The 26928-nt window shown below is 40.6% G+C and overlaps 4 protein-coding genes across 8 annotated transcripts; 2 read left to right on the top strand and 2 right to left on the bottom strand.

Moving 5' to 3' along the window:
* Positions 1-772: 772 nt before the first annotated feature.
* Positions 773-1780, top strand: LOC121405352. Its single transcript, XM_041596021.1, has one exon. The coding sequence runs from the start codon at positions 773-775 to the stop codon at positions 1778-1780; it is 1008 nt and encodes a 335-aa protein (XP_041451955.1).
* Positions 1781-15170: 13390 nt separating this feature from the next.
* Positions 15171-17987, bottom strand: LOC111080625 (protoheme IX farnesyltransferase, mitochondrial). 5 transcript variants are annotated; one of them, XM_022376353.2, is made up of 5 exons: positions 17793-17987; positions 17481-17733; positions 16727-17413; positions 16224-16470; positions 15805-15898 (listed from the first exon to the last, which is right to left on the bottom strand). In XM_022376353.2, the coding sequence occupies exons 1-4, from the start codon at positions 17868-17870 to the stop codon at positions 16409-16411; spliced, it is 1080 nt and encodes a 359-aa protein (XP_022232045.1). In that variant the 5' UTR covers positions 17871-17987; the 3' UTR covers positions 15805-15898; positions 16224-16408. The 5 variants fall into 5 exon arrangements, with proteins under 5 accessions (XP_022232044.1, XP_022232043.1, XP_022232045.1 ...); XM_022376355.2 differs by having other exon boundaries at positions 16224-16516; positions 17793-17986; XM_022376352.2 differs by lacking the exon at positions 16224-16470 and having other exon boundaries at positions 15171-15898; positions 17826-17985.
* Positions 17988-24565: 6578 nt separating this feature from the next.
* LOC111080628 (cilia- and flagella-associated protein 20) lies at positions 24566-25589 on the top strand. Its single transcript, XM_022376357.2, has 2 exons — positions 24566-25051; positions 25110-25589. The coding sequence occupies exons 1-2, from the start codon at positions 24776-24778 to the stop codon at positions 25431-25433; spliced, it is 600 nt and encodes a 199-aa protein (XP_022232049.1). The 5' UTR covers positions 24566-24775; the 3' UTR covers positions 25434-25589.
* Positions 25541-26928, bottom strand: LOC111080627 (methionine aminopeptidase 1D, mitochondrial). Its single transcript, XM_022376356.2, has 3 exons — positions 26606-26928; positions 25859-26532; positions 25541-25802 (listed from the first exon to the last, which is right to left on the bottom strand). Exons 1-3 carry the CDS (start codon positions 26677-26679, stop codon positions 25606-25608), a joined length of 945 nt encoding a protein of 314 aa, XP_022232048.2. The 5' UTR covers positions 26680-26928; the 3' UTR covers positions 25541-25605.

The following is a 26928-nucleotide window of genomic DNA, read 5'->3' as shown; positions in this document are numbered from 1 at the left end:
ATTTGTCGCAAACAGAGTGGCAACGATACAGGAACTGACTGAAAAAATGGAATGGCATCATGTTCCCACAGATTTGAACCCGGCCGACATTCTTTCACGAGGAGCTCTACCAATCGAGTTGAGTGAGTCACCCCTTTGGGCTCATGGACCTCCCTTTCTTTGCGGCTCTTCAGATGACTGGCCAGCTACGGTGTTGCCTGATAAGCCAACCCTGGAGCTGCGTCGTAAGGTTTTCTTAGCCAAATCACCCTACTTGGACATTGTAGCCAAATCCAAGTATGCGAACTCATTCGCTTCTTTGCAACGCGTTTTTGGCAACATTCACAAATTTTGCAACCGGATTCGGCGCCCTATACTCACCGTCTCTGACATTGAACGTGGAACCCAGCTATTGGTGCGGCTGGTCCAGCGTACGCAGCTCTGGGAAGACATGAAGTCACTGCGCTCTAGGGGAGTGGTCGCCTCATCCAGCTCACTTTCATCATTGTGCCCTTTCATGGATAATTTTGGACTCCTCAGAGTTGATGGTCGGCTGAAGAATTCTTCGTTGGATTTTGATGGCCGTCATCCCATCATCTTGCCCAGCAGCCATCCGCTTACTCTCGCAATAATCTCTCACTTTCATGAGCGGAATCTACACGCCGGTCCTCGAGCTCTACTGGGATTAATTCGATCCCAATATTGGCCTATTGGGGGGAGAAAGACACTTAACAAGGCCGTAAACAAGTGCGTGAGATGTTTTCGAACGAAACCTAGAATATTGGAGCACATCATGGCGGATCTTCCAAAAGAGCGCCTAGACGGTTCTCACGCCTTTGAGATCACAGGCGTAGACTTTTGTGGCCCGTTTTTCTACAAGCCGGAGGCACGCAACAAGGCTCCAATCAAGTGCTACGTCTGCGTCCTCATTTGTTTCGCGACCAAGGCCGTTCATCTGGAGCTGATCAAGGATCTATCGACAGTCTCTTTTCTCCACGGCCTAAAGCGCTTTATATGCACCAGACGAAAGCCACGGCAAATTTGGTCAGACAACGCAACCAATTTTGTCGGTGCAAGGAACGAGCTCGTGGAACTAAGACGCCTGTTTCTCAGCGACGATCATCAGAAGGCGGTTCTGGATTTCTGTTTGGTTGAGTCCATTGATTGGCACTTCATCCTGCCGCGCTTGCCACACTTTGGTGGCCTATGGGAAGCCGCAGTGAAGACGGCCAAGTACCACTTCTATCGAGCCATAGCCAATTCGGTTCTTGGATTTGACGAGCTGCGGACGCTGTTATGCCACATCACGGCAGTCATTAATTCAAGACCTTTAGTTCCCATTTCAGAGAGTCCTGCCGATCTTGACGTCTTAACTCCAGCACATTTCTTGAATGGCGGCCCTCCTGCTTCATTCACTGAGCCTGATGTCACGAAGCTAAACTTCGATCGCCTTGACGCCTGGCAGCGCGTTTCTTACCTTCAACAGCTCTTTTGGTCCCGGTGGAAGGAGGAGTACATCACGTCACTGCAGCAGCGCTCAAAGTGGCGAACTCAGAAGCCGAGTTTAGCAGTCAAAGACCTGGTCCTCGTCAAGGATGAAAATCTACCTCCCATGAAGTGGCCACTAGCGAGGGTGGTCGAACTACTACCTGGAAGAGATGGCGTCGCCCGAGTCGCTGTGCTGAGGACTGCAACTGGAATCACCAAGCGAGCCGTTAACAAGCTGTGTCTGCTTCCCCTTAAAGATGCTGTTGAAAGTCAGGCTTCCAACGGGGGGAGTATGTCGGGTCAAGCAGCCTAAATAATTATGTTCATTATTTGCACTGTACCAATCACTGTTAATCAGCCTATGTTATGCACGGCAGCGGCCGCTCTTTCATTTTATCTCGCCTTCTTCGCTTTGTTGTTGCAGTTGCAGCATCTAAGCTGGTCTCTCGCGTTCCATATGACGTTCGTGCTCGGCTTAGCATCTGCCCCGATCTGCTCTCCTTTCATCGCTCGTTTTCGCTCTCTTTAACACTTGCTGCATAGGGCGCTGGCAAGTCGGCCCATGTGCCCTTGTAGCCAGTAGAGAGATAATCTTCGTATCAATCGCATCGCTTTATTATATCGCTCATACTAACGCCTACTTTAATTCCTAATAAAAATTAATTGTACATTTCTCATTGAAACGCTAGACCTTTTTCTTTAAGTCAAACGAGTTTCAACGTCTATTAAAAACTCTTAATAGCCAAACAGCTTCATCATACTCGGTCGGTGAGACCGTTTTTTCAAACGTAATGCTTGGGTTCTTACATTTTCTTATAAAGCGGAACATATAACAAAACACTCTAAGCAGCTTGAGGTGTGACGAGAATCCCTCGATGACATCTACTAAATCCGAAATTCCACGGCAGCGGTCAGCCCGACCGCGTTCTTTCTCTTCTCCAGCTCAACATCTTCTGAAGGCTCGAAATGAGGGTTTTTAGGCCAGTTTTCTTCTTCATCCTTTAGAAATGCGGGTCCTTAAAACCAGATTGACTGGACGATTTCCTTGACGTCACAACCTCTTGACACAATATCTGCTGGGTTTTGTTTTGTAGGGAGATGCCGCCACGTAGCTTCATCTGACCACTCCTGAATCTCAGCCACCCTATTCGAAACGAACGTCGACAACGAAGATGGATGCGACCGAATCCAGTGAAGAGTTACTTCAGAGTCTGACCAATACACAGCTCATTCGATAGGGACCTTTAATAGGGGCTTGATTCTGTGACAGAGATCCGCGAGAAGGTGAGCGGCACATAACTCAAGCCGTGGGAGCATTTTGGTCTTGAGCGGCGCTACTTTGGACTTTGAAGTCAACAATGATATTTTTAAACCTTCTGCAGTTCTGCTACGGACATAGACGCACGCTCCATAAGCTCTCATGGAGGCGTCAGCGAAGGCATGTATCTGGACCGGTGACATCGGATCGGAATACACAAGCCGAGGTATGGAGATCTCTTTCAATTGAGACAGTGTGTTATTCAACATATTCCAAATGCATCGGAATCGACTCATCCCAATCTAGTTTGTTAAGCCAGAGTTCCTGCAATAGGATCTTGCCCTTTATGACGAGAGGACTTAACAATCCAAGGGGGTCGAACAACTTCGATGTCACCGACAGTATGTTCCGTTTTGTCGCTCGGAGACCCATGACTTCATTGTCAATTTTAAATTGAAAGGCAACCATGAGATTCCTTACGCCTTAGTCGAATCTGAATCCGAGATCGTTATGGGCTTTGCTGTGCAGTCAACATGTCATCAACGTAAAAGTCGGACCCAATAACGTGAGCAGCCTTAGGGAATGATAGTTTCACAGACTCACTCAACCTTTTTAAACACCGGATAGCCAAAAAGGGGGCTAGTCCAGTCCCATACGTCACGGTGTTAAGCTTGTATAATCTCAAGGACTCAGATGGGTCTCTTCTCCACACTATCATCTGAAACGGCCTATCCGCTTCATTCACCATCACTTGGCGATACATCTTTTTCACATCGGCAGTCAGGGCGAACCTGTGCAGACGGAAGCGGAGCAGCGTTGAGTATAACTCCTCTTGAATAGTTGGTCCGACCATCAGAATGTCATTCAAGGCCACCTGAGAGGACGTCTTCGACGACGCATCGAACACGACGCGAAGCTTGGTTGACGTACTTTGGGGCCGAAGGACACACTGATGTGGAATTACGTAGTGTGGAGTAGAAGGAACCGTATTGTCAGTCGGTCACATATGACCTAAGGAGAGGTACTCTTCCATGAATTCCAAGTACATTTTCTTCAACTCAGGGTCACGAGACAATCTTCTTTCGAGCGACAAAAACCGCCGTTTAGCAACCTCAAATGAGTTGCCCAAACAATTTGGATCTGATTTAAACGGCAGCCTTACTTCAAACCGACCTGAGGGCAATACCTGAGTCGTCTTCCGAAAGTGATTTTCACATAACGTGTGCTCAGGCGAAATAATTTTCTTTGGAGATGGCATTTCTTCCAGTGACCAGAATTTTTGCAAGGTCCTACCAATGGAAACTAACAAACTCTTCACTGCAACTCAAACTGTTTGCAGTTTGGTGGCAGAAATTTTGGAAACATATTTTCCCGAAACAACCCAGCCAAGAAGGGTCTTCTGAAGAGTTGGATAGTCAGGACCTTGCTTGATTTGACCAAAAGCTAATAACTCAAAGAATGATTCAGCTCCAATCAGCATGTCTATTCTTACATTAACATTAAGTTACATTAACTGACTGGTCAGGGAGATAACCTGAAATTGATTTCAGGATCCAAAAATCAAAGGAGAACTTACTACCATTTATGCGCGACTTCACCACAGTGTGTATTTTATTCTTTACTTGAGAATTGGATTCACCAATACCAAGCAAAGTAATACACGACTCCTCTCTACGGATCTGTAAGCGGTGGGCGAGGTCTTCCGTGATAAAGTTTGTTTGGGATCCAGAGTCAAGGAGAGCTCTGGCCAAAATGTGTTCACCATTTTTTGTTCTGACACTTACGATCGAAGTAGCCAAAATCACCCTGTCCAACGAAGTCGCATGCAGAGCATGAGAGGTGGAAGGGTGATCCTGATTTAAAGGAGGAGACGAACTCTCTGGGGGTGGCGGCAACGCGAGACTATTATCAGTCACTGTGTATCGATGCAACAATGTGTGATGTGAGCGGCCACAAACTCGACCTTTGGCGACCTTGCATCTTACTACAGTGTGACCCTTTTGCAGACAATTAATACATAAAGACGCAGACTTTGTGAACTCGAACCTTTGCATAACCGAGAGACGTGAAAATGGCGTGCAGTTGGCCACTACATGGTCTCCCGAATTGCAATAGCTGCATGTTCGCTGAGCTCTACTGTTGGGGGGAGTGGAAGAACAAGCAAATGAACTGCGATTGTGCTAATAAGAAGTCGAGCACGAGTTGGGGCCGTAGAAGCTGATACCGAGGGCTGCGTATCGCTTGTTAGCTTCAAGACATCGATAAGCGACATTTGCCTTGGTTACAATGGCCATTTCTTCCAGCTCGGCTCCAAATTCATCTTTGCTATCAATTTCTTCTATTTGTTCCTGCAATAGATTGGCCTTGTTAATAGCAGTATTCAGAACATCGAGTCTGCATTGTAGCTCTGTCAATTGCAATGGAATCGACCCACCCTCTAATCGATCCTCTAAGCGGCGAATGCTTTTGACTCGGTTTTTGAGCTTACTTTTTAAGTCATCGAGAACAGACTTATTTTCTTGTGCCATTTAAATAAATAATAAATAAATAATAAATGTTCAACAAGAACGAAAATAATTGAATGTCGAGGCACGAGGTGTTTAGTTGGTTGCAAGTGACAGTCAAAACCGATATACCCTACCACTGTAGGGTAGCGCGTCACTTGGCGCTCCGTTTTGATCAAGCGCGGCAACGAAAATTCTCCCACCAAATACACAGCAACCAACGGCGGATAAGCGAAAGCGAGAGACGAAAAGAATGCACCGGTGCAGCTGCTTGTATGTGTGTATATGTGTATGGAAGTAAGTGTTATACACCGCGGCTTGGGTTAACGAATGAAACTCTACTATATCATACGTATATCATATATCATATCAGCACAAAACAATTTATATATGTATTTATGTGTCTTCGGCTCTAGCTTTCAATTTTTTGCACAAATACCTCAGGCTCTGCGTTTGGATCTTTAAGTCCAGCTACCACTTTCCTCTTGCAGTCCGTGCAATCACAAGGGGCCATTTGTGTTTGAACTCCTACTTCATTTCATTTTGTGTCATTCTGCAGAAAAAATTTGGTCTAAAAATGTGTGTTTGAACGCCTCTTTCATTTCATTTTGTGTCATTCTGTAGAACAGAACATTTGATGATAGGTTTTTGTTTTTTATAACTTTTTGTGTGAAAATTTTTTTTCTGAAAAAATTGCAAATTGCGTTTTAAACCAACATGTGTAGTTTTAAAAGTTAAATGTCCAGACGATTAAATTTGGGTCGGCGAACGCGAAATTCGTTTCAAGACTATGAAATTTTGTAGTGAACACGTTTTAATTCCGAGAATTCCGATGATTCCGACTGACATGCCATTTGATTTCAAACGACTACAATTTCCGATTCGTCTTTCTTTTGCTATGACTATTAATAAATCACACTTTTGCTCGTTTACGTGTGCGCGCCAGTCTGCTAGCCATTTTTCTTAGGCCACGAGATGAAATGATAAGTGTTCCGTTGCTCTTGTTGGGCACTTGGAGCGGCTTGGTATGGCAATATCATCAGCAAATGTCGAAGTTGTTGTTTCGCTGTTTGCCGGTAGAGCTGCTGTGAAGATGATGTACTGTGTCGGTCTAAGCACGCTGCCTTGGGGTACAGAAAACCTTTGCATCGTACTGCGAAACTTCTTTGCTGTAGGTATCACGCCAATATTCCATGGATGGCCTGTGGAAGTAATATTTTGATTTTGTGGATTGAGCCATCTAACCAAACGCGGTCGAAAGCCTGGGCGACATCTTTCAAATGCATTTCGTATCTCAGTAGTTATTCGGTTTACTGGTTCAATGGTTCCAAGTTTTTCGCTGAATCCAAATTGATGCATCGGGATGGCACCGTTGATGTGCAGGCAGTTTTTTGATTCGATTCAGGACCAGCTTTTCAAATATCTTTGTTAGGCAAGGCAGTAGACTGGAGGGTCTATATGATGATGGCTTTGACTTGTCTTTTCCGACATTATGGATCATTGTGATGACTTTCTTTGAGATTTGGTCTTTAATGATCCTTGTGACTTCTCCTGATTGGAATATGGTGGGAGCACAAAACTATTTGTTGCTGGGTTTGAAGACTTTTTTAGATGGACTGAAAATGTTTTAGGATTCTCTTTGTTGCTACGAGCCCCCTCTCCTGTTTGTGTATGCAAAGGCAATTCAGTCTCGATTGGTGGTCATACTCCTAAATTAAGCTTTCCACAGTGGGAATCGTTTGCTAGTTGGGGAGAGTTGCTCCATATAGGATATTTGAGCTCGAATTTTTTCATCTTGTGGGGCTCTGAGTAGTAGGTGGTTGGCTATTTTTAGCCGCTCTTACGAGACAGGTGATCTGTGTGCTTGCCTTCTCGCAAAAGCCTTCTTTTATCGCGTTGCAGCACTTTAATGTTCCTAGAAATACGACTGTTGTTGGAAAGTTTATTGGCTGCTAATATTGGTGTTGAGCCTTTTGCCGCCAGTGAAATTGAGGATACTAATGCTTCGACTGACCTATCAATGTCATCTTTACAATAAATGTTTGGGCTATCAATATGAGAACTTATGTACTTCCTGTATTTAAGCCAATCTGTTTTGCTAGATGTTAGAAAATGTGGGCATTCCCAAAGCTGTGGAAGGTCGTAAAGGTGAATTAGAATAGGCGAGTGAACCGATGATAAATCTGTTAAGTGATTTATATGAATCTTAACTTGAAGCACTCATCCTGTAACTGCGAAATCAATCAAGTCAGGTTGCTTATTTGGATCTGTGGGCGAATATGTAGGCTTGCCCGTAGAGATAAAGTTAAGCTTGTTTCGTGGCGTTATTATAGCGTTATATAGTTGTCTTCCTTTCGGGTTGGTAAGTCGAGATCCCCAATGGGTGTGATTGGCATTGTAGTCACCAGCTGCTATAAATAAGTCACCTAGTAGGTCGAAGAACTTTACAAATTCTGTTTTGGAAATGCAGAAGTGCGATGCTTGATCAGAACGCCAGTACCTCCATGTGCCTTACCATCGGGATGATTTGTCGGATAGAAGTTAAAGCCATCGAGGTGAAAATAGTTTTTATTTGTTAGGTGAGTCTCTGATCTGAGCATGGCATCAAAGTCGTGTTCAGCGAGGATCTGTAAGATATCACATTTGTGCTGCGAAATGTCATTTGCATTCCAGAAACATATATTTAGAAAATCCATTTAAACAGATTTCGGTTTGAGTAGGACCTCCAAGAGGAGATTTTGATTGCGCATAAGCTCCTGCATCGTTTGTTGTATTGCTACCATTGTGTTTGTTATAGTTACCAGCATTGATTCAATTCCACTAGGCAATTGGGATGGATTTGCAGGGGTATGTTGGGCAGTAATTTCTGGGATCAGATTTGATGCCTGATGCTGCATTATTCCTGCAGTGGTTGGTTGAAGCCTAGAGACTGAGGCGCTGGTTCGATTCCTTTGATAACCACTTGTAATCCTTTGCTACTTTTAAGTTGGAAGGTGTAGTAATTCATTTTTATACCCGTACTCAAAAAAGAGTTAAGGGGTATACTAGATTTGTGGTAAAAGTGGATGTGTGTAAAGCAGAGAAGGAAACGTTTCCGACCCCATAAAGTATATATATTCTTGATCAGCATCAATAGCCGAGACGATATAGCCATGTCTCTCTGTCCGTCTGTCTGTCTGTCTTGTTGAGCGCCTAGATCTCAGAGACTATAAGAGCTAGGGCAACCAAATTTGGTTTCCAGGCTCATGTGATATCACACTGCTACATCGCGCCCCCTTCCGCTTCCACAAAGGACGAAAATCTGTGGCAGGCACATTTTTAAAGATACGATAAAACTAAAAACGCAGTAACGTAGAGAATGCCCATATCTACCAGATTGCCGAATCTGAATTAGATCGTATCATAATTATAGCCAGAATGAAGAAATGAATTTACTGTTGGTTCTTCCGCCCCCTCCTGCTAGCTATCTCTTTCTCGCTCGCACACTCTGCCGCGTTCAGTGCGCGAGCAACCCCTAGCGAAGGAGATGTATAATCTAAATGGAACATGTACAATCTACACGTTAGATTTAGAATATACATTGTAGATGTAGATAGCAGATGCAGCAAAAAAAATGTAAAATGTAAAATTTGTTTATTCTGAAAAATCATATGCTCAAAAATGTATATACTGACTGAGTACGGGTATAAGTAGAGTCGCGTCCCCGTCGCGTATTTTCGTTTCATTCATTTTACCCCTTTTTATGGACGTGACATTGAATGTGTTTGCGCCAATTTTATCAGTTATTTTTTGACCAGTTCAGCACAATTGGGTGTTTGGGCGATCTCATCTTCATTTGGGACACTTAGTATCGCAAATATATTGTTTTCTAGTGCCACTGTGCCGTGTTCTCGGTTATTTTTGTTATTTTGGCTGCATTATTATTCTTCGTAGGTTATGGGCTCAATTTTCGTTTGATTTGCACATAGCGGTCGAGCCCAGTCTGAATTAACGCTCCCTTATCGTTTTTCGAACCTATCGGTTGGGCTTGTCGCAAAGGGTCGACAGTACCGGGCGCTGAGCAATTGCAGTGGTTGTTGTTGTGATTGCAGACACAGCTTTGAGCGAGGGCATTGTACTAGTTGTTGTCGATATTAACAAATCGTAGGTTATTTCGAGTCGGGGGATGGGCACTGAGCACTCCATGACCCACTTTGCAATACAGGGGAGAGAGAGCGTGCTCTCTCCTCGTTCACTTGCAGTGATGCAGTTTTTGTTGGTACTGCTATCGTTGGCGTACGCGTTGCGAGAGCCGATGCTCGTCTTGTTGCTGTTGACGGGCTTGGCTCATTTTGACTTTTGTTACAGTGCTTGTGCTTTTTACAGAGCTTGTGCTCTTATACGTTGACATTTGTTTTTTTTTCTATTATTTCTATTATTCTTTATATTATATTATTTATATTGGATATTGTTTGTAGATAGAACGATAGAGAGATAGAGAGAGAGAGAGAGTGCGAGAGAATAGCATAGATGCTGAAGCTGCAGTAGCATAACGAAAAAGGCGATGTAAAGAGGCGAAAGAACGGCCGTTGCCGTGTGTAAGCATAAGCGGTTAACAATATGTATGCCAAAATTTGACCAAGAAATTTATTTTCTGTTTTTTCAAGTGGACACCTCCCAATTCTGTTCTTTGTTATCCAATAAAATTATACAATTTTTTAAAATTTTTATTTTAATGTTTTGGGGTTGCTAGCACGAAAAGAAAATAAAAATTTTTGGGTAAATATACATTAAAAAAAATTTAATTCGTCGGTTTTTTCAAATAATATTGAAGCTTAGAAAATAGTTCAAATTGATAATAAGGTATTTTTATTTTTTTTTTGAGGTTGATATATTTAGTTAACTAGTTCGCAAAAATTTGTGCAGGTTTTTTACTGCCAATAACTGATTAATGACGATATGAGTGTTATCAATATATATGCAATAGATTTCACCAATTATCCAACTCATTCAGCAAAAAATTTTTTTTTAATTTTCTTAATTAAAACTTTTTGGTAAATTTGGTAGCAACCTATAAAAATAAAAAAAATAAAATAAAAACATGTAAGCTACTATTAAATCCAAGGTAACAAGACTAGGGGGTGTCCCGTTTTAATTTCGAAAAAAAAGTTTTTTGGCCCAGCCTAGTGGACAGTGCAAATAATGAACAATAATTAGATTTATATTAGGCTGCACCACTATGATTGAGCTGATGATGTTTGTAGAATATATAGGGGAATATAAGGCTGGGAACGCTACAATAGAACTAAAAACGCAGAATCGTAGAGAATGACCACATCTACCAGATTGCCGAATCTAAATCACACCGGATCATTATTATAGCCAGAATAAAGAAATTAATTTTGAATTGCTTGCCCCACCTCCTCCAGCACGAGACCACGCTTCTCATTCTCTTTCTCGCTCGCTCACACTCTGCCCTGAGCATGCCATGGCCTGTGTATGTAGAATCTACATTTTAGATATGTTCTTACCATTGCCACTGTCTTCTGCCAGCCCCACTTTACAATCACTGAAGATCAGTTCATGAACTTATTCAATACTCTAGGGGCGCAAGCACATAGAAGCCAAGAAGACGCATCTAACAAATAAAGCAAGTAACCTCCGCTGGCTAATAAATACTCGCTCTCCCCTTAGCTTGGACTATACAGTCCTCCTGTAAAACTCCTTGCTGAAGCCAATCTGGACCTATGGCTCCGAGTTATGGGGCAACGCAAGCAGAAGCAACATCGACAATATCCAGTGAGCACAATCCAGAATCCTCGGGCACCATGGTAACACCGGTACGAAAATATCCACAGAGACTTGAACATGAAACTCGTAAAAGAGGAGATACTGGAACAAAAATCAAAACATCAAGCAAAGCTCTTCCCATCCAAATCCCCTTGCAAGATTTCTGCTCGGAGTTTGCAGTCACAGCCGATTACAGCGAAACGATCAGCCAGCCCAGCGACAAACATTCTTATAGGGCCGTTTAACACTTATACAAATAATTAACTAATTGTAAAAGAAATTCAAATAAGATATGATTACCTTTTTTTAGCCCCCCATACTTACAAGTGAATATACAAAAATAAAATTTTTTTAATAAAAAAAAAACGTAACATTTGTCCTTTTGCTAATGCGGGATCCTAAAACTTTCCGTTTTCAAAAGAAAATAAAAATTTTTTTGCGAAAGTGAAAACCGAGCCTGCCTGTGCATCTAGCTATTTTCGCTATTTGCATAGCTCACTGTACATAAAAATTGCTTTCGCATATGCATTCGCACGGCAGCGGCCCGTTTCGTTCCCGCACTTTTTTTGCGCTCTAGTTAACGTTCGTGCTCAGCTTAGCAAAAGCCCCGAGCTGCTCTTACGCTCTATTTCTATCACACTTGCAATTTGGCCCGTCAGCCCTGCAGTTAGTCTAGAGCTGATCGTCATAACCATCAATGGTTAAATCATTCTTGCAATTTGTTATACAAATTTCATTGAACCTGCCCGACTTTTTATAAAATTTCAACAAATTGTAAAATAAATTCAAATAAGATATGATTACCTTTTTTTAGCTCAACCCCCCCATTGAACGGCTGGATGAGTGTGTAGAATCCTATGGAGCGAGCCCCGAGCAGCCATGTCCAGATTACTAACCAACACGACGGAAGAATGGTTAAGAACGTTCCAGATGCAAAGGAAGCCCTGGAACGAATTCCGGAAGGAGTTCTTAAATTTCTTTTTGCCCCCTAGGTATTTTCAGCGACTAGAAGATACGATCCGAAGCCGGTACCAACGACCCAATGAGGCATTTCAGGATTACCTGATCGACCTCCGACTCATGATGCAACGAGCCTAATATACTCCGGACAGAAAGCTAGACATGATATACGAAAACCTTATGCCCGTATATCAACTGTTCACCCGGAGACACGAGTTCGAGACATTGACATTGATACTGGCATATGAGACGACTCGGAACCGCGGACAAACCCACCCAACTAGCAACCACACGGATACCAAACCCAGAGTGCCACCGTACCTAGGGCAACTAGGACAATGCTTACGACACGATTCGACCATGCCAGACCCAGCAATGCCCACGTTACAACGCATTCAAACATCGACCAAGCCAGACTTCAAAGCACAGACACCACAAGGATGACATCAGGATTGGATCATGCCAGACCCAGTAACGGAATTTCGACGTAGACGACTGCGACACCGCTGGATGCACCCAGGGCCAGTCCGGCTGCTGACAACTCAACGCCACGAGCACACAGGATCAACGGGACTACGGCGAAGAGAACTGCGACACCGCTGGGCACTTCCAGGGCCATCCACCCGACAATAATCTGTGAGAGGTATTCCGGAGGCTGCGAGAAGCGAATCTGAGACTGAACCAGAACAAATGAATGTTCTTCCAAAAGAGCATTGTCTATCTGGGACATGTCATTTGCGAACAAGGAACCCCAAACGACCCAGAGAAGAGTGTGGCAGTCCGGAAGTTAACACCCCCGGGGTACAATTAAAAAGCTGAGACGCTGTATGGAAATTTCGCTACGATCGTGCAACTAATGACCAGCCTCCTTAGACAAACCGTGGATCTGGGAAGAGAAGCAATAGAAAGCATTTGAAGACCTGAAAGAGAAATTGACACAAGCAACCGTCTTAGCATGCCCAGACTTCACAGAAAGGTTTACGCTACAATTCGACACCAGTTCCTACGGTTTAGGTACGGTCTTAACACCGGACTATCAGAAAGTTAAGGTGCTACTTAGTAGTCGTAGTTATTTATTTTTGTATACACAAATAACATTATATAAAAGCTTGGTTCATACCGTCGCTTTTCTATCCTAATATATATAAATATGTCGGATAATAATAATATTCCCAGTGTAGTTTGGTCTGTCGGGTGCCTACAAATCCCCTTTGTGATTGTTCTCAGTGTATTATCACTTTTTCCTTTTTACTTCGCTCTTTGTCGTATGTTTCATCTCCTTGCCCGAGTTGCAGTTATTTCTATGTCGGGCCAGGTGTTCATTAGCGAGTTTATTCTGAGAAACTCGCTCGGAGAGGATAAAAGGAACGAGAGAAAGGGAGCGCACATCGAGCGTGTTCCACTGCGGTGGTGAGTATGAGGGAGGCAGATATAGAGACCAAAGAGAAATTGCGTTACGAGTAATAATTGTTTCGGAGCTCTGGTTTGCAATACCGAGAAAGTAGTTGCGTTGGAGAGTTTGCCCACACCACGAGCCAAGCGGAGCAATTCTCTGTTGACGTAGAACCCTTGTTAAAATGGCAGAACCAACCCAGGAAAATATTAATCCAACAAATATATATTACAATAATAGTTAAATAATAAAAATAGGACAAGACAAATGTGTTACATTTGATCGTGTTTTAAAAATCTTCGCTAATTACACTAATCGACATAACTGAACTTTTTTTCCGCTTCGAACCAAACAGACTTTATCTGATAGACTTTACATTTTTTTAATGAATTATGGTTTTTTTCAGAGGTAGCGCTTTTTTCATATGATGTGATTTTCGGAGGTTCGGTCAACCAATTTTAGATCCGCCATCTCTCCATAGATTTTAATGAGGAATACCTTAGACGACGACGCTGCATTTCTTAGCTTTTCAGAAAGGCAAAGTTTTTTTTACAGCCAAATGAAGGATACTTAAGTTATGTGAAAAAGAGAAGCGCTACCTCTGAAAACAGGTTTTAAAAAATTAACAGTTTTCAAAAATTCTTCAAAAAAAGTTCTGCCATAGAAATAAAAAATGATCACTAAGCATGTTTAAAGCCCCAAATCTATCAAAAAAAGTTGGTTTGGTTCGACAAGGCGAAATGGTGTTATTTTTCTCCTATATATCATAACCCTTTTGATGCAGTGTCCCAATCGGTCCATCCCATATAACCATTAAACGCTGCACGAACTTTCTCTTCAAGAGTCTGTAAAAGCCATTCGCAGTTTTATAGTCCAGAGTCTATAAACGCGCCAATCGCTTGACCTATCCATGTTGGTGTTCCGGTCCTGAATGTTCCTTTTAAAGATTCTGAGTAGTTTCACACTAGTGGCATTCCATTGTGAGTGAGTTGAATTGCACTCAAAAGTAACTTCTGCTCAAATGCGCGTAACTCATTGACGTCTACTTCGAGCCTCTCTCTACACTGTGTGCTCTGTACCGATTCCTGCATTGATCTCTGGCAAGGCGTCCACAGGTAATCACTATATTAGCAGTAGTCCGTCTCTCTGGTAATTTTTTGGGTCTTGTCGAGACTCCCGAGTGTCCAAACGCGGATGGTTTTCATTGTTTCTCATTCTCAGCCTGAGTTTTGTCACCATGAGACCTCTCGCCTAAAGCAACTAGAACCATATGATTTTGTGTGGCCACATTTACCCAATGTGGCTCTACTTCCGCCTTGAGTAGCTGTTGCTGGAAGTGTTTGTGGAGCGGTTTTCTGCTTTGGCTTATTTTCCTTGCTCAACGGAAAAGTTCAACTTATGATTCTCCCTCTTAAGAGCAGGCTATTGCTATCTGTTATCTGTTTAACACACGCCAGTCAGTGACTCTGAGGAACTGTGTAGAACCCAATAGTTGGGTTGGAATCTCCCTTAGCTTTGGCCATTTTACAGTGTATTCATCCTCGGTTTAAAATTATTAGCCACAACGTCCTCTAGAATGGAGACTTCGAATATCCACACGGCAAGATTACTATATTATCGGATATGATTTCGTCTCTGACCGGGTCACGTACGGTCTTCTGCTCGAGGGTTAATCCGCCAAGCTAGAAGCCCATATCTCGGTAAGGCACTGGAGGTTGCCATGCATCTGGAGTCACGCCGTTAAACTTAGTGCCATTCATTTCATAGGCACGGTAAGTGGGAACATCTATGTCCTCTAAAATTGTAGGAGTGTAGACTGTTTGCGCGGCTTTCTAATTTTATTTTCCTTAATTCATTGTGCTTTCTCCAAGTCAGTCGCTTATCGAGGTATTTGCCAAGACTAGTAAGATATTTCGTTAATGTCGGGCAGCTTCATATGTTCAGTTTGAAGTTATCTGCTTGCCTTTTGCTTAGTTATTTTGATGTGCCAATCTGGTGCTACAAAATAGTTTTCAAGTTTCACAGTAAGTTTTAGACAGCATTTGGATCGACTCAGATAGCTGGGTTTTCAGCAAAATTGCCATTGTTAGCAAAGCATCACAGAAAGACCACCACTCTACCAAATGTCTTGCCTACCGCACAAAAAACTTGCTTAGCACGTCTCTTATTTTAGATATAATCATTCTACAAACAATATTAACTGAAGAGTTAAAGTTATCTTTTACAAGTCAAAGGACTAGCTTAAAGTATATTTAACTATAAATTACGTTTTTACAAGTCGCTATAATACAGAAATTATCTAAAATTTTCTAGGTCCTTCTGCTACAGCGACAGGTAAAACATTTCCAAGACTTGTTGCGGTTTTTGATGGTTTCAAAACCATATGGTTTGATCCGTTTTTTATTGTTTCTTCTTCGGCAGACTTGTTGAAATACCAATTCTTTTTATTTGCCAAAAATAATAGCATTAACGCTGGCAAATGCAGTAGCGAAAACCTAAAAAGGCTTCTCGAGCTTTTGCTATCTGATTTTTGATTAAATTTATACGCTGTAAGAAAAATATGGAAAATAGATTAGTTTATGCGTATATTAATTATATAATCAATATATATATTATATTATTTTTATAAATATAGAACGGCTACACAGTGGTCGATTCTGCCAATCTGGCAGGCAACAATTAATAACTCAAAAAATAAATGAGTAAAATTTTTAAAAATATTTTTTGTATTTTGGAATATAAATCAGCGGAGTATTTAAATAAGATTCAACATTTTAATTTTTCATTTAATACCTGCAGAATCGACCACTGTGGGCTGTCAGGCGAACATGCTCGACGGAAAATAACCATTTCTATTGCAATCATGCCATACCCTGCGCGAGAGTAATCCGGTAGCAGGTTCCATGAAAGAGCATTTAAATGACGGAACTGCCACGCAAATTCCAGCCAGTTCCATTGCGCCTGAATCAAGATTGCCAGCGCAACCGGTCCAGCCCATTAAAGGTTGAAGTGCGCCAACGACTGATCCTATTCATGTGTTGACTATACTTATTCGCTTCATTGGTGTTTATATTGATGTGCAAAGAAATCGACGAGCATGTTCGACTGTGGATGGCCGCCTTTGAGCAAATTTTGCATGGAGATTTTATTAAGGACTGGGTATTACTGGAATCGTAAACTTTATCATTCATATGTATATGTATGCTATTTAACATCTTGTTTGACAAACGTTATTCACCCTCATAGCTTTTTTACAAATGCTAGACACGACAGAATACATACGTATGTATTTCGTTGATATAATTATGTACTATAATCTTTGGCTCCAAAAGTAGCATTAAATTTGTACACAATTACTTAAATGCTTTTACTTACCCAAATATGCGAAATACGCGTTTAAAGGAATTGTTTCCAAAGCAAACCAATAGTTTGTAACGTCTAGAACCGGCGCCATTAATGAAAGTCCGACAATGACTAGTGAATATCGCAGCGCTGTACGACGACAAAGACTCGGATTAGTAACCGCCATCATGCGATACCCTGCTCGAGAGTAATCCGGTCGCAGGTTCCATGAAAGAGCATTAAAATGAGGGAACTGCCACGCAAATAGTATTCCAGCCAGTATCATTGCGCCTGAATCAAGATTGCCAGCGCAACCGGACCAGCCCATTAAAGGTGGAATTGCGCCGACGACTGATCCTACCCATGTGTTGACTATACTTATTCGCTTCATTGGTGTATATATTGATGTGTAAAGAAAAAGATTTCCAGCTCCTAATGCCGCTGTTAGTCCATTAACACCAAAATACAACATGCATAGTCCAGTTGACGCGGACACAACGGCGAAAGAGACTGCTTTAAGTGGGGTAACTTGGCCTGTAACGAGCACACGGCTTTTGGTCCTCGACATTTGGGAATCGAAAGGAACTTCATGATATTGATTTATTGCATTAGCTGCAGCTGAAATCAGTCCTGTTCCCAATGTGCACATAGCAAATGAACTAAGATCGAACGCAGCTGGTGCCATCGCATATCCACCCATTGTGGTAACAACAACAAGAGCTGGAATATATAAATAAATATATAAACAAGTAGATCATTTAATTTTCCATTTCACGGGGAAACCTACATGTAAGCCGAAATTTTGAAAGTTTTTTGTATTGACTGATTGTTTTCCCAGTGTTAGTGCATGGACTCGGCAACCATGAAGTATAATTCTCGGGTAATATTATATTTGACTCTGGGACTATCACATTTGCATTACCAACAGGCACACAAATATCTTTCAACTGAGATACTGGTAATATTGAATTTCCACAAGACAAAACATTTCCTTTCGCTGTTATTAATCTATCATGAGATGATGTAGTTTTGGTTGTATACTGCAAATTCAAAGAGTTTTAATATGTTAAAAATTACATAACACACACAATAAGCTTACTAGAGACGATTGTAAATTAACAGGAACTACAACCTGGGTTATTAGCCTCCATTCACGTTTGACTAATACCCGTATCATTATTAGTTTTTTAAACAGAAATACCAAGATAATGGTAATACATATTTCAAACAAATCTTTAATATACAATTAATGTTTTATTTAAAGTGTTTTTTTTACTTTAAAATCACATTTGTTGAAAAATATGTGACCATTTACCAAAATAAAAAAAATACTAAAGTAATTCCTAGAACTCAACTCAGTACCACTAACCATACAGTATATAGATGTGCAAGTTCATACAACGAAAGGGGCGCAGCTGAGTTTGCAGCGTACGTTCCCAGGTCTTCGGCTCTGGGGCCGATCGCGTTCGGCTCTGGGAATGACCGCGTTCGGCTCATGACGTGACACGAGCCAACGGACAGCAAGCATGTATGTGTTTTTGGGTAATATTTTGTATATTTTTGGGTAAATATACATTAAACGAGAAGGAACGTGTGAGTCGGGGTTGCTCGCGCACTGAGCGCGGCAGAGTGTGCGAGGGAGAAGGAAAATGAGTTGCGTTGTTGTTATACCCGTACTCAAAAAAGAGTTAAGGGGTATATTAGATTTGTGGTAAAAGTGGATATGTGTAACGCAGAGAAGGAAACGTTTCCGACCCCATAAAGTATATATATTCTTGATCAGCATCAATAGCCGAGTCGATATAGCCATGTCCGTCTGTCCGTCCGTCCGTCTGTCCGTCTTGATGAGCGCCTAGATCTCAGAGACTATAAGAGCTAGAGCAACCAAATTTTGTTTCCAGACTCATGTAATATCACACTGCTACAAGTGTATTTTAAAATTTCGCCCCGCCCCCTTCCGCCACCATAAAAGACGAAAATCTGTGGCAGGCACAATTTTAAAGATACTATAAAACTAAAAACGCAGTATCGTAGAAAATGACCATATCTACCAGATTGCCGAATCTGAATCAGATCGGATCATAATTATAGCCAGAATGAAGAAATGAATTTTCTGTTGTTTCCCCCCACCCCATCCAACAAACGAGAAGGAACGTGTGAGTCGCTTCTGCCACAGATTTTCGTTCTTTGTGGGGGCGGAAGGGGGCGGGGCGAAATTTTGAAATACACTTGTAGCAGTGGGATATCACATGAGTCTGGAAACCAAATTTGGTTGCCCTAGCTCTTATAGTCTCTGAGATCTAGGCGCTCATCGAGACAGACAGACAGACAGACAGACAGACGGACAGACAGACAGACATAGCTATATCGACTCGGCTATTGATGCTGATCAAGAATATATATATACTTTATGGGGTCGGAAACGTTTCCTTCTATGCGTTGCACACATCCACTTTTACCACAAATCTAATATACCCCTTAACTCTTTTTTGAGTACGGGTATAAAAACGAGAAGGAACGTGTGAGTCGCTTCTGGGGATTCGACTCTACTTATACCCGTACTCAGTCAGTATAAGCATAAGATTTTTTAGAATTTTAGAATTAAAAAAAATTTTACATATTACATTTCTTTGCTACATCTACAATGTATATTTTACATCTAACATGTAGATTATAGATGTACCATTTATATTCTACATCTCCTCTGCCCATTCCTCAGTTATATTGCGGCAGGTCAGCTCAGGTTGCTACATCAGGCCTCAAAACAAAACGAAAAACCAATTCAAGCGGCAAAAAATTGTAGAGCCCACTCACAAGCACAGTATGTGTGAATACATGACACACACACATTTACGCAACCTGGAAACGAAACTCAAAACAAAGTCAAAACGGTTTCGGAAAATAAGAATTCATAAATATTTGGTCGTGTCTGCGTACACACATACATTTGCAATTCTCGGCTTGCTTTCGCATCTCGTCATGAATCGAACATGTCGCAGGCCCACGACCCGAACGTCTTAGCACCAAAGCCGAATGGTCCATGTCTTCGGCTAGGGTGCTGGGACAGAAACCTCAGCTGCGCCCCTTTCGTTTTATGAACTGGCACATCTATATACTGTATGGTTAGTGGTAAGGCCATAATAAGCGATGAATTTCCCTTGAAAAGTAAGGCCTTAATAAGCGATGAATTTCCCTTAAAAAGTAAGGCCCTAATAAGTGATGTATTTAAGTAAAAAATTTTGATATTTTGAGGAAAAAGGCATGGGTAAATTCTGTTTTAAAATATTAAATTTCTTTTATTTATTGTATTCTTGTAAAAATGCATACATACTCACATTTTTGTGCTGTGTGTTCGTTTTTCCACAGAACCTTTTTAGTTTTTTTGATTTGCTCATGTTCGTAAGGCCGTCGTGGTCATTCCGGGCACTTCTACTGAATCGCCTTTAAAATAGGATGGGTTAATTAAAATATTTTTCAATTTGTTAACAATGCTCTCAGTAGCAGCAGTGCATTTGCGACAAAAACAAAACACCCGCCAAGATATGTACCTGTTCGACTCAAGACTCGCAAGAACCACTCAAGAACCACTCGAGTGGTCGCGTGAATCGCGACGTCGACGTCATATTCTACTCGTCTGTCGCAGCGACAGAGAAAAAATCCTGAATGACGCGTAGGTGACATTTTTCATCGCTCACTTCTGGTACTGCAGGGAATATACCCTTCACTTTATAAGTGTAAGTTACTTTTGCAAGACGCTTACCATCCCAATATTAAAAAACTCTTATATTGTATATACATATACATATATAAAAATACATAATATATTCAATACATGACTTCACATTGGAATAATGGTCATAAGGGTATTCAGCGTGCGACGTATTCAACGCCGGTAAATAATTTCGTTTCTCAACTCATAAAAAGGTTTCCGTCTCGAAAATCGTCCGCTTAGCACAAGTACGCACACATATTTTTAGATTCGTACGCTCTCAAATTTGTGCGAGCGAGATGGCGCGAATTTCGTCGCTTGCCGAAAAATTGGCTTGCATATGGCAATTGAAATGTATGAGCGTTACGCATCTTATACTTATATTGTCTTTGGTCAGACGGACAGGCAGACATGGCTCTATCGACTCGGCTATTGATGCTGATCAAGAATATATATACTTTATGTGGTCGGAAACGTTTCCTTCTCTGCCTTAGACACATCCAATTTTACCACAAATCTAATATACCCCTTATTTCTTTTTTGAGTACGGGTATAAAAATTTAATTCGTCGGGTTTTTCAAATAATATTAAAACTTAGAAACTAGTTCATATTCATAATAAGGTATTTTTTGTTTTTTGCTAGTTACTGTTAAAAAATTAACGATTGGTGAAAATCAAGAAGTTCAGCTGAGGTTGATATATTTAGTTAACTAGTTCGCAAAAACTTGTGCAGGTTTCTTACTGCCAATAACTGATTAATGACGATATGAATGTTATCAATATATATGCAATAGATTTCACCAATTATCCAACTCATTCAGCAAAAAAATTCGGTAGCAACCTCTAAAAAATAAAATAAAATCATGTAAATTACTATTAAATCCAAGGTAACAAAACTAGGGGGTGTCCCGTTTTAATTTCGAAAAATAAGTTTTTTGGCCCAGCCTAATGTATATGTTTATATATTTACAAACATCTATAAATGTAAATGCAGTTTTCAGAAAAATATAAGTTAATTTATTGACAAAGTTGATATTACGGCAGCAACGAAGTCGAACAAAAAAACCTGTCTAAAATAGGGATATGTAAATGTGCAATATCAAATAAATCAAACAATTAATATATTTTATTTTTATATATTGTATTTATTTCCCACCCCCACTTTGCCATTTCCTCATTCATGTTGCGGCAGATCAGCTCAGGTCGCTACATCAGCCCTCAAAACAAACCGACAAACGAATTTAGTTCGGGTCGTGGACCTGAGACGTTCGGCATTTTTTCGACATGTTCAATTCATGACGAGATACGAAAGCAAGCCGAGAATTGCAAATGTATCTGTGTACATAGGCACGACAAAATATTTATCAAGTCTTATTTTCCGAAACCGTTTTGAGTTTGTGTTGAGTTTCGTTTCCAGGCGATTCGTAAATGTGTGTGTGCCATGTATTCACACATACTGTGCCTGTGTGTGGTCTCTACAATTTTTGGCCGCTTGAACTGAATTTCTGTTTTCCGTTATGTTTTGAAGGGCTGATGTTGCGTCAGGCGCCTGGGCTATTTCTTCCATTTTCCCTTAGGCTAGCCTTTGCCTCTGCTTTCGGCTTTGTCAAAGCCCGCGTCGAGTCGAGCGACAGAATACACCAGCAAAATATGAACTCTACCGACGGGAATTGGTCCATGTCCGGATTAGCAGTTGCCTAGGGACCCCTAAACGAAAAATATGTTGAAAAAACAAAACTCCAAATAATGGATAAAAATATAATAGCCACTGATAAACATACAAATTAATCAAACAAATATAAAATTTATAAGTTTTTATTTTAAATGAAAAAAGAAGGGAGCTGGCGAGAAAAAATGGAGGGCCCCAGATTGATGGTTTCCCAGGACCCGGTTGAAGATTGATCCCCTGGTCCTGAATAGGTCGATTTTGGTTTTAAACTTTAAAATTTACAGTTGTTATTTGTTTGTACTGTGTGTATTTACAGTGGCGAAAAGTGGTGGAAAAATTAAAAAATATTTTATGAACGCTTTGAATAAAATAAATGTACACATCTACTAGAACATTTTCCAGAGATATAGCGAATCTAATTTTCAAGATAATTTTAGTTTAGGAGATATGAGCAGAGATAACATCCTTTATTTTCAAATATTTTATTTATTTCCCACCCCCACCCACTCTGCCCACTCCTCATTTGTGTTGCGGCAGGTCAGCTCTGATCGCAACATCAGCCCTCAAAACAAAACGAAAAACCGAAATTCAGTTCAAGCGGCAAAAAATTGTAGAGACCACACACAAGCACAGTATGTGTGAATACATGGCACACACACATTAACGAATCCCCTGGAAACGAAACTCAACACAAACTCAAAACGTTTTCGGAAAATAAGACTTGATAAATATTTTGTCGTGCCTGTGTACACAGATACATTTGCAATTCTCGGCTTGCTTTCGTATCTCGTCATGAATCGAAAATGTCGGAAAAATGCCGAACGTCTCAGGTCCACACCCGAAAGTCTCAGGTCCGCGACCCGAACGTCTCAGTTCCAGCAGCCGAAAACCTGGGGACCTGGGACAGAAAACTCAGCTGCGACACGTTCGGTGTATGAACTGGCACATCTATATACTGTACGGTTAGTGGTTCGGTGTATGAACTCGCACATCTATATACTGTATGGTTAGTGGCAGAATCCACAAACTTTTATCGATAGTTGCCTATCGGGACACTGTTTGGAGTGGGAGAACAGCTCAGGAATATATGTTCAACCATTATTCCTGAAGTGAAAACTAAGAGTTGCCCTTTTTGGTTTTTTGGAGCAATATATGCCGCCAAAAAACATAATTACTGCATCGTCAGAGATAATTTTTTTGTCTTTATCAATTTTGAATTTGAATTTTCTCAATTGGCATTGTTTACATTGTTTACAGCTGATTCCTCAGCCTATTTTGGAAATTTTCAACACACTCACTGAATAACGAGCAAATTCCTGGCAGGAATTTTCTGCAGTGCTGGAGAAAGACCTTTAAACAATGGAAATTTTCGTTGATGTGTTTGAAGTGTAGTGGAATACAAACTTGTATTTGTTCAAGACATTAATGGCCATATGACATGAGAATTTGGTAACTGACTAGCTGGAAAAAGAGCGATAGCCTTATGTGAATGCCTGCAGTCAGAGCGCTTGAAGTATATGTTTCAAACTGACTTCCAAGTTGAGCTTGGAGCAGCGTTGCGACAGAATTAATCGATTGTTTTTTTTTTTTGCGAATACAATTGTGCTTGCTTGGTGGCTGTGTTTTTCTGGAAAACATAAACATAAAGTATCAAGTCGTGATTCAGTTGTTCGACTGAAAGCCATTAGATATGTCTAGAGACTTCTACAAACAATAATGTTGCATTTTGTCTCCCATGCTATCCCTCTCTACAAAATTTTCTAATAGCCTTTTTCTACTGGGCGCGTCTGCTATCGATATTGGAATAGACGCAATGAAGACGTGCGTCTTGAATTTTGATTTGGGTGGTTCATGACAAGGGAAGAAAAACAAATTTTGGAAAGTCAACAGAAATATGCAAGACGACAAGAAAATGGACAAAGGAGAATTGATTCTCATATTTATTTATTATTTTCAGACATTTCTTTGTAGAGTTTTTGGGAGTTCTTCTTCAAATTATGAAAACCATCGATGTACGTCTCCAGCAGTGTCTTAATGGCATCAGGGGGTCACAAATATGTCGTATGATAATAACACAATCAGTTTCAATTATTTTATTTAATGATTTTATGCATATTTTCACCTTTTTGCACAACCATAAATTTTTAGCGCCAAATTAAATTTTTTATCTACAAGTTTTTGTTGTTATTAGTGGTGATAGGTTCGCTGATAGGCAGAAAAGTGCAAAAATGTGCTGTTAAACGCACATGAAACAGAGACTGACGCAACTTTTTGCTACCACTTAGCCTATGCTTAACCTATGTAAGAAAAACTGCGTCTCCGGCAAGACACAAAGAAGCATGACGCAGCCCCAATGTAAACAGCCTATAAGTTTAATTTTATAACACTTTAACCATTTGGAGGTCATGCGATATGACTAAAAATATCGCGATATGATATCACAAGCGTGACTATCGCATAAACGTCAATCTGGTATTTTTTAAAACAGAAAATTGTCATGTCAACCCTGTTCATACTCCATTGCTAATGGCAACAATCATTCCAAACAAATTGATTGACGTAAAAATTTAGAATAGTTTTGTATTCATGTTCGTAGTTTGTACGAGCTTCGGATGTGCTAAATTTTTTGGCCAGCACTCACTGGTCATATACTAAATTTAAAAAGCAATATTTTGCGGAACAACACGGTCAATTCAATCGCAGAATGTTCAAAAATACTTTTCAATCTGGATTTTTATCAATTCTCTACAGCATTGGATCCAAGCCTCTTCAGCTTTGGGACAAGAAAGTTCGCAATGGACATATAAAACGTATAACTGACAATGACATACAGAGTCTGGTTCTGGAAATAGTTGGTACCAACGTAAGCACTACATTTATAACATGTCCAGCGGATCCAAAGAAGACGCTCGGTATAAAATTGCCATTTCTTGTAATGATTATTAAGAATATGAAGAAATACTTTACATTCGAAGTGCAGGTAATATATTTGATGCGATGCAGCTGTTTGTATGGTATTCTTTACATAGAATTTGTAGGTTCTGGATGATAAAAATGTTCGCCGCAGGTTTCGAGCCAGCAACTATCAATCAACTACTCGCGTCAAGCCATTTATTTGCACGATGCCCATGCGACTGGATGAGGGATGGAATCAAATTCAATTTAACCTGTCTGACTTTACACGGCGCGCCTATGGCACAAACTACGTGGAAACTCTACGCGTCCAAATCCACGCAAACTGCCGTATACGACGCGTGTATTTTTCTGATCGTCTTTATTCAGAAGACGAATTGCCGCCAGAATTTAAGTTGTTCCTACCAATTCAAAAACCAGTACAAAAGTCCAACGCTATTTGCGGCTAGGTTCTTTCCGACGATGAAATTGCATCCATAATCAACTACATATAACACCAAATATCCAATGTTTATAAGAGCCCCATTTGCAAAATGTAATTTCACTCATATATACATTTTAATGAACAAAATAGGCAAATATATTCAAATATTGAAAAATAAATTTAGATACATCAACTTATTAATGGACCTTTGTAAGTATTTCTGCTCCTGCCTCTGTAATAAGTATGGTGTGTTCAAATTGTGCGCTTCGTGCACCATCCAGGCTGATTGCAGTCCATCCATCTTCCAACAAAGCTATGTCCGATTCACCAAGAGTTAGAATTGGTTCAATGGTAAACGTCATACCAGGGCGCATTTTACCTCCAATGTTATTATCTAAAAATGAATGTTTTTATATTACCGTACAATTAAGAATTTAAAATGTTGCATACGGTAATGATAAATTTCTGGAGGTCCGTGGAAATAACTACCAATCCCATGTCCAATAAAAGCAACTATTGATTCAAGTTTTTTTTCTTTACAATATTGTTGTATAAACTTCCCGATTTTATTAAAAGCGACGTCTGGACCACAAAGGGAAATGCCCATATCTAAGCAGGTCCTTGTGGCCTCAACAAGGTAGCGGCCATGTTCATCTACATTGCCAACTAGGAAGGTTTCTGAACAGTCCCCATGGTAACCATTGAGGTAAACGGTAACATCAATATTTATTATATCGCCATCAATTAACTGTCGGTCATCTGGGATTCCATGGCATGCCACATTATTGATCGACGTGCAGATGGACTTTGGAAACCCTGCATACCTAAGGGGCGATGGGTATGCATTTGCTTCAAGAATAAGTTCATGTGCATGTGCGTCTATTTCATCTGTTGACTTCCCAATAATTGTTAAAGCGCCGCATTCCTGTAATATGTTAGCCGCCAGTTGTCCGCTGAGACGCATTCCTTGTATTTGATCGATATTTTTAATTTCTGGGGTCCCTATTGTGTTGCCGGGTGGCATGTTGTTGTAGTAGTACTGTGGCTTTAGTATCCGTTGAGGAACAATCCTCTCCTTGGAAACCTGTCCCGGCGCATATATCCTTTCATACTTTCCTGCATCGCTGTAAAGGTTTATTATATAAACTCGTCAATTAAAGCCATTAAGTATGTGAGCACAACAATCCTATAACATACCCCTTCCAATTGTTGGTAATAAAGTTCCTTTTTAAAGACTGTTGTGATAATAACACTTTTAAAAGTATGCGCATTTTAAGTCTAATTTGGCTATGCTATTATAAAACTAATTAAATGCTGTGTAAACAAGTCACGAGTATTTTCAGATCATTGGTCGCAACAGTGACAGACTACTGTTATCCTACCTACTACTTCACCAAGTTACATATATTTCTACCTAAGATGAAGTCCACTGCTGCTATAGCTTAGTTCTAAGTTACGCGCAATTTAAAAGTTCGCGATAACACCCTAATAACAATAATAATTTTGTTACATTTCAAACG

The sequence above is a fragment of the Drosophila obscura genome, unplaced genomic scaffold, assembly GCF_018151105.1.
Source record: "Drosophila obscura isolate BZ-5 IFL unplaced genomic scaffold, ASM1815110v1 contig_9, whole genome shotgun sequence".
Lineage (NCBI taxonomy): Eukaryota > Metazoa > Arthropoda > Insecta > Diptera > Drosophilidae > Drosophila > Drosophila obscura.
The sequence above is the reverse complement of the archived record's forward strand: the minus strand, read 5'-3'. Positions and strand labels throughout refer to the sequence as shown.

Excerpts from the sequence above, each read along its gene's own strand:
- LOC121405352 (XM_041596021.1), top strand. The coding sequence starts at position 773 with ATGGCGGATCTTCCAAAAGAGCGCCTAGACGGTTCTCACGCCTTTGAG.
- LOC111080625 (XM_022376351.2), bottom strand. The coding sequence starts at position 17,870 with ATGATACGGGTATTAGTCAAACGTGAATGGAGGCTAATAACCCAGGTT. Across the intron at positions 17,734-17,792 it reads TTAATTTACAATCGTCTCTA|TATACAACCAAAACTACATC; the intron begins GTAAGCTTATTG and ends TTGAATTTGCAG. Across the intron at positions 17,414-17,480 it reads TTCAAAATTTCGGCTTACAT|CTCTTGTTGTTGTTACCACA; the intron begins GTAGGTTTCCCC and ends TATATATTCCAG.
- LOC111080628 (XM_022376357.2), top strand. The coding sequence starts at position 24,776 with ATGTTCAAAAATACTTTTCAATCTGGATTTTTATCAATTCTCTACAGC. Across the intron at positions 25,052-25,109 it reads ACTTTACATTCGAAGTGCAG|GTTCTGGATGATAAAAATGT; the intron begins GTAATATATTTG and ends TAGAATTTGTAG.
- LOC111080627 (XM_022376356.2), bottom strand. The coding sequence starts at position 26,679 with ATGCGCATACTTTTAAAAGTGTTATTATCACAACAGTCTTTAAAAAGG. Across the intron at positions 26,533-26,605 it reads ATTACCAACAATTGGAAGGG|CGATGCAGGAAAGTATGAAA; the intron begins GTATGTTATAGG and ends AAACCTTTACAG. Across the intron at positions 25,803-25,858 it reads TCCAGAAATTTATCATTACC|ATAATAACATTGGAGGTAAA; the intron begins GTATGCAACATT and ends ATTCATTTTTAG.